This window comes from Lonchura striata, chromosome 1A (assembly GCF_050655825.1).
Source record: "Lonchura striata isolate lonStrDom1 chromosome 1A, ASM5065582v1, whole genome shotgun sequence".
Taxonomy (NCBI): Eukaryota; Metazoa; Chordata; class Aves; order Passeriformes; family Estrildidae; genus Lonchura; species Lonchura striata.
In genome coordinates, this window is record NC_140741.1 from 20747972 (window position 1) to 20764568 (window position 16597).

The 16597-nt window shown below is 37.1% G+C and overlaps 1 protein-coding gene across 8 annotated transcripts in view; it reads right to left on the reverse strand.

Moving 5' to 3' along the window:
• Nucleotides 1-538: 538 nt before the first annotated feature.
• Nucleotides 539-16597, reverse strand: part of FGD4 (FYVE, RhoGEF and PH domain containing 4) — a 101812-nt gene continuing 85753 nt past the window's right edge. For all 8 annotated transcript variants that reach the window (XM_085568985.1, XM_085568986.1, XM_085568988.1 and 5 more), the window contains exons 10-17: nt 16094-16240; nt 14658-14830; nt 12455-12485; nt 12188-12283; nt 11660-11785; nt 8859-8999; nt 7591-7731; nt 539-7411 (exon numbers count right to left, since the gene is read on the reverse strand). In XM_085568985.1, the coding sequence (XP_085425111.1) occupies nt 7154-7411; nt 7591-7731; nt 8859-8999; nt 11660-11785; nt 12188-12283; nt 12455-12485; nt 14658-14830; nt 16094-16240 (1113 nt within the window). In that variant the 3' untranslated portion in view covers nt 539-7153. The remainder of the gene's footprint in view (nt 7412-7590; nt 7732-8858; nt 9000-11659; nt 11786-12187; nt 12284-12454; nt 12486-14657; nt 14831-16093; nt 16241-16597) is intronic.

Genomic DNA, 16597 nt, shown 5'->3' on the forward strand with positions numbered 1-16597 from the left:
AACGGGTTTAATGTGTGCAGACGATGGAAATCAGAGGCAACTGCAACCAGTTTTGGTCTGTTATGGTCTGCTAAAAGACACATCCAGCTAATTACCTGATCATTTTTTGCTTTGTAGCACCACTTCAGTTCATGAGATCATGTTGATCATTTAGTATTGAGTAATATTAAGAAAGATTTGGGGCTCTGCTGAACAATTTCCTTTATTTCTGCACTTTTCTATGGGGATGGCACTACAGAAATCCATAAAGCACTCATATAACATACCAGTCACATTGCCATTACAAAAATTTGGATTAAACTGTGCATACATTGTTTATCTTTTCCACCTAGGATGCCATAGCATTAAATACACACTTTATAAACTCAGAATACATATTTCACCAACTTCGCAGTACTTGTGAGTAACCAGCATTACAGCAAATTAGACACCAGTCCTCTAAAACTGGTCCTCACCATCACACAAAACAAGAAATACAGCTTAAAGATTTTATCATTAAAATTGGTAGGTGGACAAAAAAAAGAGTCAACCAGCAATACTTATTTAATGATGCTTTTATTTTACAGGATACAAATTTCTGTTCTTTTTACGTACTCAACATGAATTAAAGTGCTTAATTTTTACAATTCTCAACTCACCTTAGGATCAAATATACATATATTACAGAAAATATGTACAATATCTTAAACTTTATTACATTCATATATTTCTTAATCATAAAAATGATGACTTAGATTTGCACAACTTACAACGGCATTTGTATTTCACCTTTTTAATATTATTCACTTTATTGCAAAACCAAAACAAATTTACAATTCTTCCAATTACTATTTTTTTAAGAAATCTTTTTGTAATTAAAATCAGAAATGCTTCCATAATGAAGGGATATTAACATGTATAGCCTGTAATTCTGATGTCAAACATTACAGCTGGTACAGCTCCCATTAAAATTACTGTATTAATTTGCCTTAAGGGTTGCAGAATAGAAAAGACGCTGATAGAAAAAAATAATATTTCTATTGGAAACTGTTCTCTACATGCAACAAATTTGGCTTAAAAATACCAGGGCACATAGATGCAAAAATGCTTTGATATAGCTCCCTCTTTTCTGAATGTTTCCACCATAAATGGTTAATGACTCTATGACTCTAGAGTCTTAATGACTCTACTATCTATAAACAGAAGTAGGTTGGTATTATGCAGTGGCTGAAAACATGTTTTATTCAAAGAAATTTGCTTGAGGATTTTGAAAAAAAAAAACACATTCTACATTCACTTGTGCTAGGAAGAGGAAGGGGTGAAACAAAATGCCATAGTTTATTCTGGGAAGAAATTTAATCACAGGGTTTCAAAGGAAGCTGATTGAAATCCTCACTGGAATTAGCATGTTCATGGGGGCTTCTGTGTTTGTTTTTATAGGCTGAAATAGTAAACATGCCACAACAGCAGATCTACCTCCATCTTTTTCTGGAAAGCATACTCAACACAGTTATTATACATTCTATTTTGAATGCAGCACAGTGTATTTTTTTTTTCATTGTAAAATACTGCTTGAAAACAAGTAATCTGAATAATAGTCTCAAATATATAAATACACATATATACATATACACACATACATATGCAGATGTGTATATACACACACATATGTAATCATTAAATAATGTTATCATTTGTTAAAGGAAAAGGATTTAGGAAACAATCTGGCTAGCAGATTAAAACTCCTATCTGAGGAACATCCTACAGTCCCATGGGTCAGAACCAGCTAGCTAAATTGCTCACACCAAAAGGGTCACGCACTAGAGCAAAAAACATTTACCCCATGTATTTAATTTCAGATTTCAAATAACAGTACACCACAGAGACTAAGAATGACGCTCATTTCACCAATAGATTTACCTAAAGGGTAGTCAGTTCTGCCACAAAATTGCTTCTCTCTAGTCATTTACTTCTGGATTTATATTTCCAGTTTACATTCACCCCTACATCCATTACCTCCATCGGAAGTTCACCTGAGCTCTGTGACTCCAGGTGAGACCTGGTATCTTATCAGCTCCCTAACTGGTGGAAGTTTCATCTTCCTCAAGAGTCCTTATATAATGTAAGGCAGATTCTATGTGAATATAAATCATTGAAGGTATAATAGCTCCAGCAGGCCCATGCTCGTTTATACCAGCTTTATGGAGAAAGACCTTTTGTTATTGCTTAGGATTATTTCTACATGGAATGTTTATTTCTTTCCAGAAAGGCTTTCTTGAGTATAAGAAATAACTACCCTCTTTTAAATCTTTCCTTGAAATGAAAAGCTGATTTTTTTTATACTAGCTATGTGGTGAGGAACCCAAACAACCTGTCAAGTGTTTCCACATCTTTCCCACTTGTTTTAATATATGTGTTCTTTTTCCTTCCAAATCCACTTGGAAGTCTGAGGAGCATACTTATATAAACTCACCTAAATTTTACTTAGGTGGTAGTGTATTTACTCTATATTTAATCAGTGCCTTGCCTTCATCTATAACTTAAAAACATGAGTAATAAAGATCTTCTTTTCTATGAAAGACAGAATCTTTGAGGATATTTATAAAGCACTTTGAGATGGTTTTGCATAAAAAGGTGCTACTTTATATACATGCAATTACAGTGGTTTAATATTCTACTCCAAATAGAGAATGTTTTGTACTGTCAATAACTATTTTGCACATATAAGTTAAATACATTTTGAAATAAACAAAACTACTTGGCATAAAGGGATTTGAAAATACTACATAATACAGGTTTTATAGCAGCTCTTCAACCAAGCAAGAGTACCTGATACCAAAAAAGAATTTTTAGAGGGTCTGGAGGAATGGTGCAGACATGCAGATATCATGACACACTATTTTCCCCTTGTAGGGAGAAAAAATAAGTAATTAGAAAAAATATATTGCTATGATCCAAAAATATGAATGATAAATTTATGTCTTGTTCTGGTTGAACACAGATAAAACTGCAAAAATAACTTTTGGTCTGCTTTAAATCGCACAAAAGAGTGATCCCTTTCAAAGTGAGAAACAAGCATTACTTGAACACAAGAGTTTGCAAAACTTAAATAATTCAGAAGAGCCATTCACATGCCTTCATGCATTAGGAATGAGTGCTTAGTTACAGTTTATTCCTTGCACACAGAGCTTTATGCTCACAAATTTAATGCATTTTTTCTTTTCCTTGAAGAATTTAAGAATGTGTTTCAAATGGGAATAGCTTCTACCTTGTTAGAATGATGGTTTTAATTTCACTGCTTTCGTCATAGATCTTAAGCCACAGCAGCTACAACTTTGGATTTGTTCCTCTGCAGCCATAATTTACAATTTAAAGTTAAACTTTGGGATGCTGTTAGGAGAGCTTGTCTGTGGAGAATGAAGACAACAGGGTGGTTAAATTTAGAAGCAATTTCTCCATCTCCTGATGTCCTTTAATATTTGTAATACGTACTTTCCCCACAAAATACACACAGAACCATGTATTTGGGTGCCAAGGCATTCTGACTCAGAAGAGAACAATTCTGACCAAGCAATTGATTATGAGAATATGAAAGGGGTTTCACTAGGGTAAATAAAATATCCTGTGTTATATAAAATTTAATGTTGAGAGCAAACGTGAAGCAGTGTGATCCAAACAACTCCCAGTGCTAGCTTAATTTCAAACTGCTTCAAGTACAAGGCTTCATCTGGGAGATGCTGCCATTCAAGTAGCTCCAACTGCTCAATACCACTATAACAATAAGGCAGCACAGAAACTGCTACTTCTAATCACTCAGCTGGAATGGACTTCCTACCTGGCTTAAAATGAGATTTGCAGGAGGAAACAGAATGCACTACACAGCACCAAGCTGGGTAGGATGCTGGCCTGCTGGAGGGCAGGAAGGCTCTGCAGTGAGATCCAGACAGGCTGGATCAATGGGTCAAGCCAGCTCTAAGAGGTTCAACAAGGCCAAGTGCTGGGTCCTGCACCTGGGTCACAACAACCCCTGCAGCACTACAGGCTTGGGAAAGAAAGGCTGGAGAGCTGCCTGGTGGAAAAGGACCTGGGGGTGCTGGTTTGGCAGCAGCTGAACAAGAGCCAGCATGTGCCCAGGAGGGCAAGAAGGCCAAGAGTGTCCTGGCCTGTACCAGCAGGACCAGGGCAGGGATTGTCCCCTGTATGCACAGGCAAGGCTGTGCCTCAAACCCCATGTCCAATTCTGGGACATGAAAGATAGGATAAGAAGCACATGGAAGTGCTGGACTGGGTCCAGAGAAAGGCAAAGAGCTGGTGAAGGGTCTGGAGCACAAGTCCTGTGAGAGGTGGCTAAGGGAGCTGGGGGTGTTCAGCCTGGAGAAAAGAAGGCTTAGAAGGGACCTTATCACTCCCTACAACTCCCTGAAAGGAGATGATGACAAGGAGGGGATTGGTCTCTTCTCCCAAGAAACAAGCAATAGCACAAGAGGAAATGTCCTCAAGTTGCACCAGTGGAGTTTTAGATTGGATTTTAGAAAATATTTTGTCACCAACACAGAGCATTGGAACAGGCTGCCTAGGGGAAGGGTTGAGTCGCCATCCCTGAAGGTATTTAAAAGGTGTGTAGATGTGGCACTTAGGGACATGGTTTAGTGGTGGACTTGGCAGTGCTGGGAAATGGTTGGGCTCATTGATCTTAGAGGGCTTTTCCAACCTAATTGACTCTACATTCATATCATCATATTTTCACTATAGCTCAGTCCTTCCTATCTGAGAACTCCTTTAAAGCAACTTCCTTTACACTCAACACCTTGACCATGGGAAACTGTTTTTATACATTGGGATGTGGGAAGACAACTCCCCATATCCCACAATTGCACTTGAGGCTCTTGTAGAAGATACCCACTTCTTGGGAGATGGCTGTGAAGGAAAGATAGCCACCAAGAGATCTGCTTGCTTACCTGAATGCTCCCCATCCCTTGCCAAGGTATATGTAAGATTACATGTATTAACACTAGGGAGATTTTGTATTACCTTGGCAAAAATCTGATGGTATTCACCAATGTGAATCAAAACAGGCTTGATCTGCCCATTGCTAAAGGTAAACACAGCTGCCAGTAGAAATAACTTAAAATCTCTAAGAGAATTACAGAAGAGCTTGCACATTGGGTAAAAGCAATACTAGGGTTATTTCCAGGACAATCTGGACACAGGGAGCACCCAAGGAAGAGAATTCAGAACGGATATGCACCAAGTCACCTGGAGAGTTAGTACTCTACCATTCCGTGTCCTGATCATTATTAACACTGGTGTAAAGCTGTGGAATCTAAAGGATATGGTAGATCCTGGATCCCTGCAGGTGAGAGCAAAATCCATCCCACTAACATTAAGTTACATGACATTCTTGTGAAGGAACGATGGTCACTGCACGCTCATCACGCTCATGTGTGCTTGATGCTACAAACAGATATTAATCCCTTGCTAAATGCAAAATAAGTTGGGGTTTTTTTTCCCTACAGTGTTTCAGAAAGAGTAAAGCAGGAGTAGGAGTTCAGTGGCTACTCTGGCAAACTCGTGATAAAAACCCAAAAATTTAAATCTGTTACGTTGCTGACAAAATTTAATCTGAACTCTTCAGCTTGACATGATTTAGAATACAGATTGCAGATTTATTGAGAAGTAAGACTTCCGAATATTCTTATGACAAGCTGATAGTAGAAGTTACGTATTTTCCTTCCTTAATGGTTTCAAAAAGAAAAGACAGTGATGATTTTAATTGATAGTCAATCACTACCTCTGAGTTTGCCATATTTCATTCAAGGATATTACAGTAAAAATGTTATGGAGATCATTTGCCTCTATGTATAAAAACTCTAATAAGAATGGAAGTTCATAAGGACTTAATGTTGTAAAGCCAGCGAGTTCTTATACTCAGAAGCAGAAAACAAGTAATGTTAGTTCATAAAACTTGAGATTTGCAAGCTCAGACTTCATACTAAATTTTTATAAACCAGGTTCCACTTTAAAACAAGAATCCTTGGAGATTGTTGTCATAAATAAGCATTACAATACCTAATCTTCTACACAAATTAAAAAACTTAAGTTCAAAATGGTTTTTTTGCTCCAATAACCATAATAGCAAAAATACACGTTCCCAGAAGGTTACTAGAATCTGTTGCTTTTCTCAAACCACATACTGCATATGAGCAACAAACTACTGCACTCTTAAAAGCTAACAGTGATAGGACACTGAAGAAAAGAGACTACTTGTTTAAACACAACTGGAATTCATTTGTCCATTGCATGCCACTTACATTGCTGCTAATTTTTTGATGCATAAAAATATCAAAATCATTAAGTGTCAGCTATTAAAACAAATCACTGAACAGTATTTTTCAATTTAGGACTGTGTTTAATTTCAAATAGAAAACATGCTTTTTTAAAAATAAATTATTCACTAATAAGAACCCAGTATCATGAAATCAAAGCAATAATCAAGTATTGTACATTTTTAATACTATACATATATTATATATAGTTTTCTCATATTTAAGGTATTTATTTCTACATTGAAAATCATTAGATTGTTTCCTTGATAAATTGAAATCTTAAAAGCCAATATACCTGTGAAAGCAATTTGCATTACTTTAATTAAAAAGATACAAGTGAATACAACATATATACAGAACTGTGGAAATCAATCTATAAACTACATACATTAAACTAATCTGTCCCTGCATATTTAAGTACAGATCTATTTTGGCAATGTGGAGGTATATCTTTTATCCTGTTGCAAGTCCTAACATGTAAGGAGGAAGCTTCAAATATTTGCATTCTTAATGAAAGTAGCAAGTGTTAACTGAAGAGCAACTGGATTTAAAAAAAATTGCATTAAAACAAATGAGCAGTACAGTAAAGTTAGTATTTTTAATAGCATTCACATTTTTTAAAAAGGTCTCTGAAATGGACCTGTACATCACTTTTATTGACAAAACATAAATATAAGAAAAAGATCCCTAAAAAGACCAGAATTCTTTCCCAAACATAAAGTGCCAAGATATGTATGGTAGTAAAAAGTTTCTTTTTTTCTTTTTTTTTTTCCTTGATTTAAAGGTTAACACAAAGGTTAACCACAATTTCAAATGAAATCTTCAAAAATGCCATGTGTTCTTAAGCTTCAGCATTCAGATTTTTTAGAAGATTCAGGTTGCTCTTCTAAATTCACTTGCAGTTCATTTTGACATTCTGGCGTCTCACCTTTGACAGCTAAATGGATAACTTTCAGCCACTTCTGTTTCAGTTCCTCATTGTCTGCAGCAAAACTGTGCACAGACTTGGACTGGGTCAGTTTGAAGCTATGGGGGAGGTCAGCACTTTTTGGAGTGTCATCCACTGTGTAGCCCAGAAGAGGAATTGTAGCCAGAGCTTTCACATCCTAAGAAGGAGAAGTTCTTTATTAAGAACAGACAACTAATCTACCCATTACTTCTCATTTACTGGACAGTTTGGTGAAAACACTTGAATCTTTCCTCCATTCCCAAGCTATTTGTTGTCTCTTCCTCAAATACCAGTGACAATAATTACTAAACTCTTTCCAATTTCCCCTGTACCTACCTGTGGAGCACCATACATGTAGAGCACAAGAGCCTCCTGTTTGGGTATGACACACCATGCCTTCTGCCAGGGCTTGGACTTCTCCATGTACTGAAGAAAGCTACATATGACACTATTTCCAGAGACTTCTGCAGATTCAATCTAGGAGATAGTAGAAAGCATAAAAAGGAAATTAAACTTTCCTTCAATAAAGACCAAAACCAGAAAAATCAGGAAATTTATCACCATTCACATCAACTCTTGGATAGTATTTGCAAAAAGGCTTCAGGAAATACCCAAGAAAGATCAAGAAGGTCTGGATTTATGGAGAATATGGAGAATATATGTATATGTAGAATATATGTATAATAAACACATACAATCACAACACATATTCCCTTATCATGTGTAATCTGCTCCTTTTTTCATCAGTAACTTTGGATTATAGACTCCTATATCACTCCAATTTTTATTTTATCCACCACAGCAGCCTTTCTCTGTATTTGAGCATCTACAACATCTGATTTCCAAAACAACACCATGTTAGGCACTGAAATGCCACTAACTATCCAACATGACAACTTATCTACTTTGACAGTCAAAATATTATGACATAATCAAGTTCAAACACATTTCTAAGAATAATATAAGCATTCAAGCACTAATCCCAGAGAAAAGATTAGATTAATTGCTTAAAATGCTACTCAAGCTAAATAGTGAACTTGAGATAATAAGAAAGAACACAAAATTATTCTGTGTTAAAATTTCCATTGACCTTGACTTTTCAGATGCCAAAAGCTGAGGGCAACCTGGCAACTTAAAGGTCCATTTCCTACATTAATCAAAACATTATCTTGCTACTCAGACTCTGAAGGAAAAGCAAAATTCTCCCCCATTGTCCTCATTTCCATCCCCAGTTCTTTCAGTCCGGGTATACATTTTCAAAAACCAACTGGTAGCAGTGGGGTTTGTTAAAATGAAAGCTTAAGTGCAGAAGAAGAAAACTGAAAACTTATAAGGGAAGGTTAAATTTTGTCAAAGGAGCTGATGTAACTGAAAGAAGCAAACAAGTTCTAAGTTTTACAATTCCCTTAAAAATTGCAAAGTTGCAAGAACAAAGCTATTTTGCAAAGGTGTGTGCTGGAAACCAAAATCTATGGAATGAGATGAAATTGCTCCACATACTTTTTAGCTCTCAAAGAGAAAATAAATTCTACAAGAATGCTACCATTTTTCACCTACTGATGAACCAAAATGATTGCAGATATATAGTATTTTGAATGACATACCTCCAAGATGCCCTTCCTCTTCTTTTCTTCGCTGTCTGTACAACCAATTATAACATGATAGCAATCCTTGCAGACTTTGTTCAATTTATTCCCATCATATTCGAGATGTGCTTTGTAATCAGAACATTTCCAGCAAACCACCTTAGAAAAGTAAAATACATATAATATTTAAGTATTTCTAGAAGTTTACTAAACTATAAATAAAAATTAGTATTATGCTATTTTGTAGTATATATTTTATTATACAGAACAAGAAAGATGTGTTTATAATATCTCAATAATAACTTACTTGAAACGAATGGCTTTCCAAATTTGTGCCACTACTTCTTAACTAGAAGTGTTTCTTCCTATTTACCTGGTGGAAATTTTGTACTTTGCATAAAATCACATTCAGTTTTTAATTATATCTGTAGTTTCAAGTTAGGTGTAGAATCAGAATATAGCACAAGCCATGCTGGCAGTTTCTTTGTATGACAATCTGAAAAGGTACATTTACCACCTTGTTTTCTATGTAACAAGAATGAGGTTATGTGAATGAATAAAACCTACAAATTAAGATGAACTTTTAATGATAAAAGTCTAATAAAATCAGAAATGGCTACTTCTTTAACTTGCTAAGAAATACTAGCATGTTTAAATGCATATATACCTATACATATAAAATGTACAATTTTAAAATCAAATAATAAATGCACAGAATAAATAAGCCAATATCCACTGATTTTTCATTATTTTTCTTTTCAGTATATATGTAACTGAAATGCAAGAGAGATATCAGAGTTGTTTCATCGGAAATGTTTTTCCACAGAATTCTTCTTCCACATGAAAAAAGATGCCCTGAATAAAAAATATGAGTGAAGTAATTCAAGAAAGAAAAGTAAATAAATGGACTTGAACCATTAACACATCTGAACAAAACTTTGTTATGGACCATGGCTTTGCAGTGCTAATCTACATCACCACCTTCAGCTTGTAGGTCTAAACAATACTAGTTAAGTATTCCAAATTAGTAACTTCTGGAAAACCACCATTGCTAGCCCAAATTAATTCCCATGAAAAAAATATTTTGAAATTAAAGCACAAGGAGATGTGACAGAACTATAATAGAGGGAAGTATTTAGGAGTCTAAACAAAAAGGGACATTAAAAGGGAGGGTGTGCTTTTAACATTAACAGAATTTTAAGATGGAAAGATCTGGCAAAAAACCCTCTATGACAACTGTAAAACCAATAATTCAGAGCTTCTGAAAATGTCTCTAGTGTCCTGCAAAGCACAAAAGCAGTGTTATGATGCAGCAAGCCTTCATACCACCTAAAAACATTAGAAAGAAATCAGACAAGACACCCTGTACCATAAATATTAAATCTGAGCTTGTACTACCATCTGGTGGAGACAGGCAGAGCTGCTGGGTGGCAAGAGAAGAAAGCACAGTATGTTTGCTATTCTGTTAACTTCTGGAAACTCACAAATCATACTACCATTGTCTAATGATTGCTTTCAAGCTGGATATATTACTGTAGCATCCTGCATGGAAAGCAGCAGCCATACACTCTCCCCACCCTCACATTCTTTCCTTCCCTGATGCTTTGCACATGTTCACACACCAGCTGGGAGCAGCTCCAAGTTAACTTAATGAAGAACTGCAGGGTTTTACAGTGTTTTGATGGAGTCAGCCAGTGCTGCCTGAAATAATGCTGGATTATACCATCTTAATATGGTCTTGAAACTCTTCATGTTAGTAGGGTCTCCCAAAACTATCAATATACTGTGTGCAGGGCCTTGGGACATTGTACACAAATGTAAGCTGCTCCTAATGACCTCCAAATTCACCATGCCAGCTAAAGCAGGCAGAGGGTCCTTGGTGGCATGCAGAGCTACTTCTTTCAGCTACAAGTGCAGCAGCAGACTCCACAGCACTGGAACAGGCTGCCCAGGGAAGCTGTGGATGCCCCATTCCTGGAGGGGTTCAAGGCCAGGCTGGATGCGACTCTGAGCAGCCTGGTCTGGTGGAAGGTCCCTGCCCACAGCAGTGAGGTTGGGACTGGATGATGTTTAAAGTCCCTTCCAGCCCAAGCCATTCTAAAATTCTGTGAATGCAAGGAGCCATGAGAAATCAAGCAGGTGCCTGGACCTCGGGGTCTGTGGATCGAGGTGACCCCAAGAATGTAAAAGTCTTTGTTTCCCAGCTCACGCAGCCAAAGAAGGAGTCTGAATGTGTAGGTCAGTTTCTCAAGTTTGTTTATTTTTCCTTATCTGTAACATTCTTTCTCTGACCTGCTGAGCTCTGTCTAGCAAGTCAGCCATGGTATCCTGTCTACCTTTTAGGGCGGTGTCTACATTTTATACTAAAAACTATGTGTACTATGTTTACAATAATGTGCCAATATCTATCATTTATGTTAGACAGTGTGTCTCTACCTTAAACCAATAGAAAAGTGTCACCAGCACAGCAAGACATGGAGGGCAAGAAGAAGGAGAAGGTCAGGACATGCCCAAATCCCTCCATCTCGGTCCCTTGAACCCCATTCTAAAAAACCCCAAAATTCTACTTTTCACCCTGTGTTAATTCAACAATCACACTACTCAAACCCTTATGGTTTGTAATTCCTCATACAAAGTTGGCAGCTTTTTCCATGGGCTAAAATCGAAGCCACGGTGTTTATGACTTTGTGCCAAGGTCTCCAAGCCCCTTGCCAGGGTCTCAAGACAGCCAGGGCAGCCAGAGGGATGTGCTGGGTTCCAACACCTGGAGACCCTGCCAGGCCTGCTGAGCAGCTGCAGGCAGGGGGGTTTGCACTTACGTGTCCACACGCTCGGCAGTGGTGCCTCCTCCTCGTCAGTGCATTGAAGGGCTCCTTGCACTTCATGCACATGGTGACCTCGTTGTCCCGGATCCACCTCGGCGCTCTCTTCCCAAGCTCAGCGTTCTAAAGGAGGGCCAGGAGGAGAATAAAAGAAATTTAAACATTAACAAAAAACTGCACAGACTTGAAATAGGGAAAAATAGTTATTCTCATCCTCTGGAAAGGAAATTACAAAACATAGCTCAAGATGCATCTTGAAATCTATAAAAGGAATAACAATGAGCCCAGTCAAAAATCATGGTGCATCACTGAAAGGGTTCTCTGTTACACTTTTTAAGAAAGAAAGAGGCTTGTTTACAAGATTTGGCATTATGAAGAAAAACAATTACCAATAAGATGACTGCTTTGTGATTACTCTGCTTTAAGAATGATGAACTTGAAAACAAAGATTCTGCCAAACTTTTTCCACTTATTGAAGAACACAATGGGTATTAAGAAGGTTACAAAGCAATAAGAGCAGCTTACAGAGACTTCAACAGGCATGTCTTCATATTCTTTAGCAATAGCATTTCTGAAAGTTTCATTCCTCTGCTGAAAAGCTTCAATAGTACTCTGAAGTGCCTAAAGAAACAGTGGAGAAATTCCTCAGACATGGTAAAATTTAAAACAGACTCTGCATTCTGACCAGTTATGGATCAGCAGAGAGAAGATAGAGACAGACAACATGAATATTACTTTTCTGATTGCTTCAGTGACAAAATGTTTGGAAAATAAAAATGTAGACGAATTTACCTTTATCCATTCTTCTTTATCCTGTTCAGAACTAAAAGAAATATTTGACACATTAGTTTGAGACTAATTTAGGAAACATTATCCCACTATCAACAACTTCTTGCAAAAGCCAAGTAACTGCAGCAATTCTCAAGAATTTAAACAATACTAATTGTTAACTGTCCAAATTAAAAAATAAAAATGAACAAACAAACAAAAAAACCCAACCAAAAAAACCCCAAAACAAACCACACCAGGAGACAAAAGTTAGAAACATGAGAATTAACACTTCAGTGTATCTGGCCTCCTCCTTGGATAATAGGAAAAAACCCTGCTGCACCAGGTAATACCAGTCATATAAAAAATAATTTTTCTATGGATTGCTCTGAAGGATGCAAAAGAGAACCTTTACAACATATCAGAACAGCTCCCCACCTGTTGTTTTGCAGTATTAGCAGAACTTTTAAGCTGGCAGAATTCTGAACTACTATTTGCCCTTCCCACCTACCATCTGCATATGAGGAAGAAGAAATCTGGCCAAGCAGCCAAAATCATTCTTCCTACCTGCTTACAGTAAAAACAAAAAGCTGAGCTATTAGGCATAGTACCTGACCAGCCACCTTCCAAAGAAATAACCTACCAGCTGTTTAAAAACAGTAATTGAAAATGTACTCCAATAGTACTTTGAAAAATAAATATAATCCCCCTACTAAAAAACATGCCAATAATAAATTAAAAATTATTAGTATTAATACAAGCTCATAAATTAAGGACATTAAGGCATAGGGTATATACACTGCTCATACATAAATAAAGATTTTTCTAATATAATTGAGTAAGAGCTTCATGGCACTTATTCCTTCACAGTTTTGTATAGCCTTAATGTATTCTAACAATGATCACAAAGCAAAAGATAAAAATCTGTGCTTCTCTCACCTAAAATAAACTAATGGAATGAACATTCTCATACTGGTAATGTAGGAAAGCTAACAAAGCAAACTTTGCTGTAACAATTTTCTTCCAATTAAAACATGCTTCAGAAATGGTATAGCAAGATGCAACCTTTCACCGCTGAAACAGGTATATGGCATAACAATTTACAAAATATTTAGCAAGATATCACATAGCAATTTACAGTAGGTATGACTGATAGCCAAAAACCTGTCCCAGAAATTTTGCAGATCTTAGTGGGAAGAGTTTTTTGTGTCGTTTTCCAAAGTACATATTTAATTTGAAATTAAATGAAAGTGTAGGTAAATACCTATATGCTGTAATCTTTGCACATACTGTGCTGTAACTCTCATTAAATATTACAGGTTTTCCATAAAGGAAAGTAGCTTGCAAGTTCATTGACTAGCAAGCTATGGTTTGTCCCCAGATACATGGTGCCAACACAAAACTGTTCCCACCATGGACATTCTCCTGTTTATTTAATCCTGGCCTCGCTGCAATGAAACCCTGACTGCTAAGATCAGGATTTTTAAGCAAGCCTAAAAGGAGAGGAGGAGCATCTCACTTTGAGTCTAGACAGGGCTGATTTAGCCTAAACAAAAGGGTAAGGGGAAGGCAACTGAGCAAAAGGAGGATACAAGGACTAATAAATTGCAAAGCAGAAGAAGTGGCAGTCAGAAGACTGCACCTGGAGGAAAAGGACACAAGAACTAAAAGGAGAGTTTGCCTTCCAGGAGGAGGTTGGTACTTAGGACTGGAAGAAAACAAGTAGATGGGAAATGGGCCTGAGGAACAGAGGAAAGCAGATGCCCACCTACTGCTGCAGAAAACTCTGTTCTGTGGAGATGAATCCACTGGGAGGGACACCTTTGCTTGTTGGACCTGCCTTAGGGTGAACAGACTTGGTACCAAGGCAGCTCAGATCCCAGAGGCATCAGTGATTAACACACCCAGTGTCCTAAAACACTTCAGTCTAAAACACTTCCAGTCTAGTGACCATATAGGCTGCCTTGGCACTGCTCTTGAATCCCCAGCCAGCCCATTCACAGCTATTGTGGGCATTTCTGCAAAGTTAGCCAATGTGCTATGCATCCTAGACACATCTACTCAGAAAGATTCTAGGACTGACAGTTCATGATTTTTTGGCAGCCTAGGCTATTTTCAATACACCAATATTAAGATGAAATCTGCTGCCTCATTCTTTAAATCTGTTAATCCACTCTTCTGTATGTATATATTTGATCTCAAGAAACTGGCTAAAAAGACTGCTTACCTGGCCTGCAACTCCAGTGTCCTCTCTTTTCCAGACACTTGGAAAGTGTGTGGATATTCTTCATTATGGGTTTCTATAATCTTCATGCCATCTATGCCAACTCTGGTTCGAACTGAGAACTTGGATCCTACCAGGCTGAATTTGGGGACGCAGTAGAGCAACATATTGTTAAACTGGGGGGAAAAATAAACACGTGGTTTTGCACTATGAAAAACACAGGTAAAGCCATAGTTTGTCCACTGAGAGCTGGACAATATTACAAAGCCAGACTTGGTGCATGGAAAAGTAGGTTCTTTCCTGATCAGCTGATACATGAGAAGACCAAAGCCCTAATGCAAGACAACTTCTCTTTCTTATTTCTTTAGGAATAGGATTCAAGGACAGCTTCAGTGAATGTAAGAATAGTTGTTCTGCATATGCAGCATTCTTCACAGTATTTATTACCAAACTATACTCAGACCAGATATTTTATGCCAATATAAAGCTTTTCTGACTAAAACCTTACACCCCAGTTCTGCAAAACCTACTGTAAACTGTAGAAGGATTTTTCCCTTCAGTGTATATATATTTATCCTGTACCAAAATAATTTTGTTTTGTGCAAGTTGTAACTAATGTTATTTGAATGAATATATATATATATATATATATATATATATTTGTCTTTTTTCCTTTTTCCAAGACAAAAAAACATTTCTTAAAGTTTTTATTCCCTGAAATCCTCCATATCACAGGAGGCAAAAATAGCACATGAGCAGGACAAAGATCTATTCCTTTATTAAAGTAGAACTTTAAATAGTGTTTAAATGTCTAAAGCCCCAGCCTGGAAGCACAGTTATTAAATCAGATATAAAGTATTCAGTTTTCTCACTCCCCCTACCCCCCCTAATTTTTCTCAAAATTAATTATTAAAAAGAAAAACTCACTTCAGTTGAATCCTATTTCATAGAAATCCTGACTAGAATATTGCCTAGTGTGTATCACAGACACAGCACATTTGAGCTTGTCACCTCTCATATGAAGGGAACATAATTTGAGTCAGCTGTCTGGCCCCAGCCAAAGTCTTACTATTCTATGATTTCTCCTTTGGTTTGAAGCACAGGTAAGGAGGAACTGTGCCTCAACATCCTGTCACTACCTCTTATTAACCAGAAGAGGGGCCATGCCAGAGAACCCTGAGCAAAAATGTATTGGCAATTTTCAATGCATAGAAAGCAACAAACTCCACCAAACCTTTTCCAAGAGAATTGTAAGGGAGCATGGCTGTACTTTTCTAATTCATCTGAGAGGATGACCTGCCACAATAAAGAGCTCCCACAGACCCAGGAGACACACTTACTGGGACCTCAAAACTCAATCTATCAGGGCAAAGATCCTAAAGTTTTACATTTCAGTTTAATGAGAATTTCAAAGTTCTCATCAGCAGCAGCCACCTTACCAGGAAAAGATAGCGCTCTTGGGCAGATGTGTTGCGAGCAGCCAGTTTAAGGATCTGTCCTTCTTTTATCAGCTCATTTGAAGGGTTCACAATGTCTTCCTCTTCTCCCAGCATCTCATATATCTCCAACAACTTCTTTAGATTCTCCTTTATGGTGAAAATAGTTATAAAACTTGCTAGTTGAAAGCACACATCTTTATGCAGTTTAAATTAAATGATGGGAGCTGGCATAAATCTGGAGACTGTTTTAGCTTTGGAAAAAGTATTTACACCCAGCATGTGTGGTCTGACTGATTAATTTAGTAGATAAAGCTAGAAGTACTTTTAGAAATGTTATATCCTTGGTAATTTTAAAAATGCAGTTGTTTATACAGTCTGCATTATTTCTTGCCCAAAACATCTCACATTTCAATTAAGATCCTATCATCCCAGTCCAATCAGGCAGAGAAACAGTAAGTGCTCTTTACAAACATTGCCCTGCACTCACAGAAACAGATGAAACCA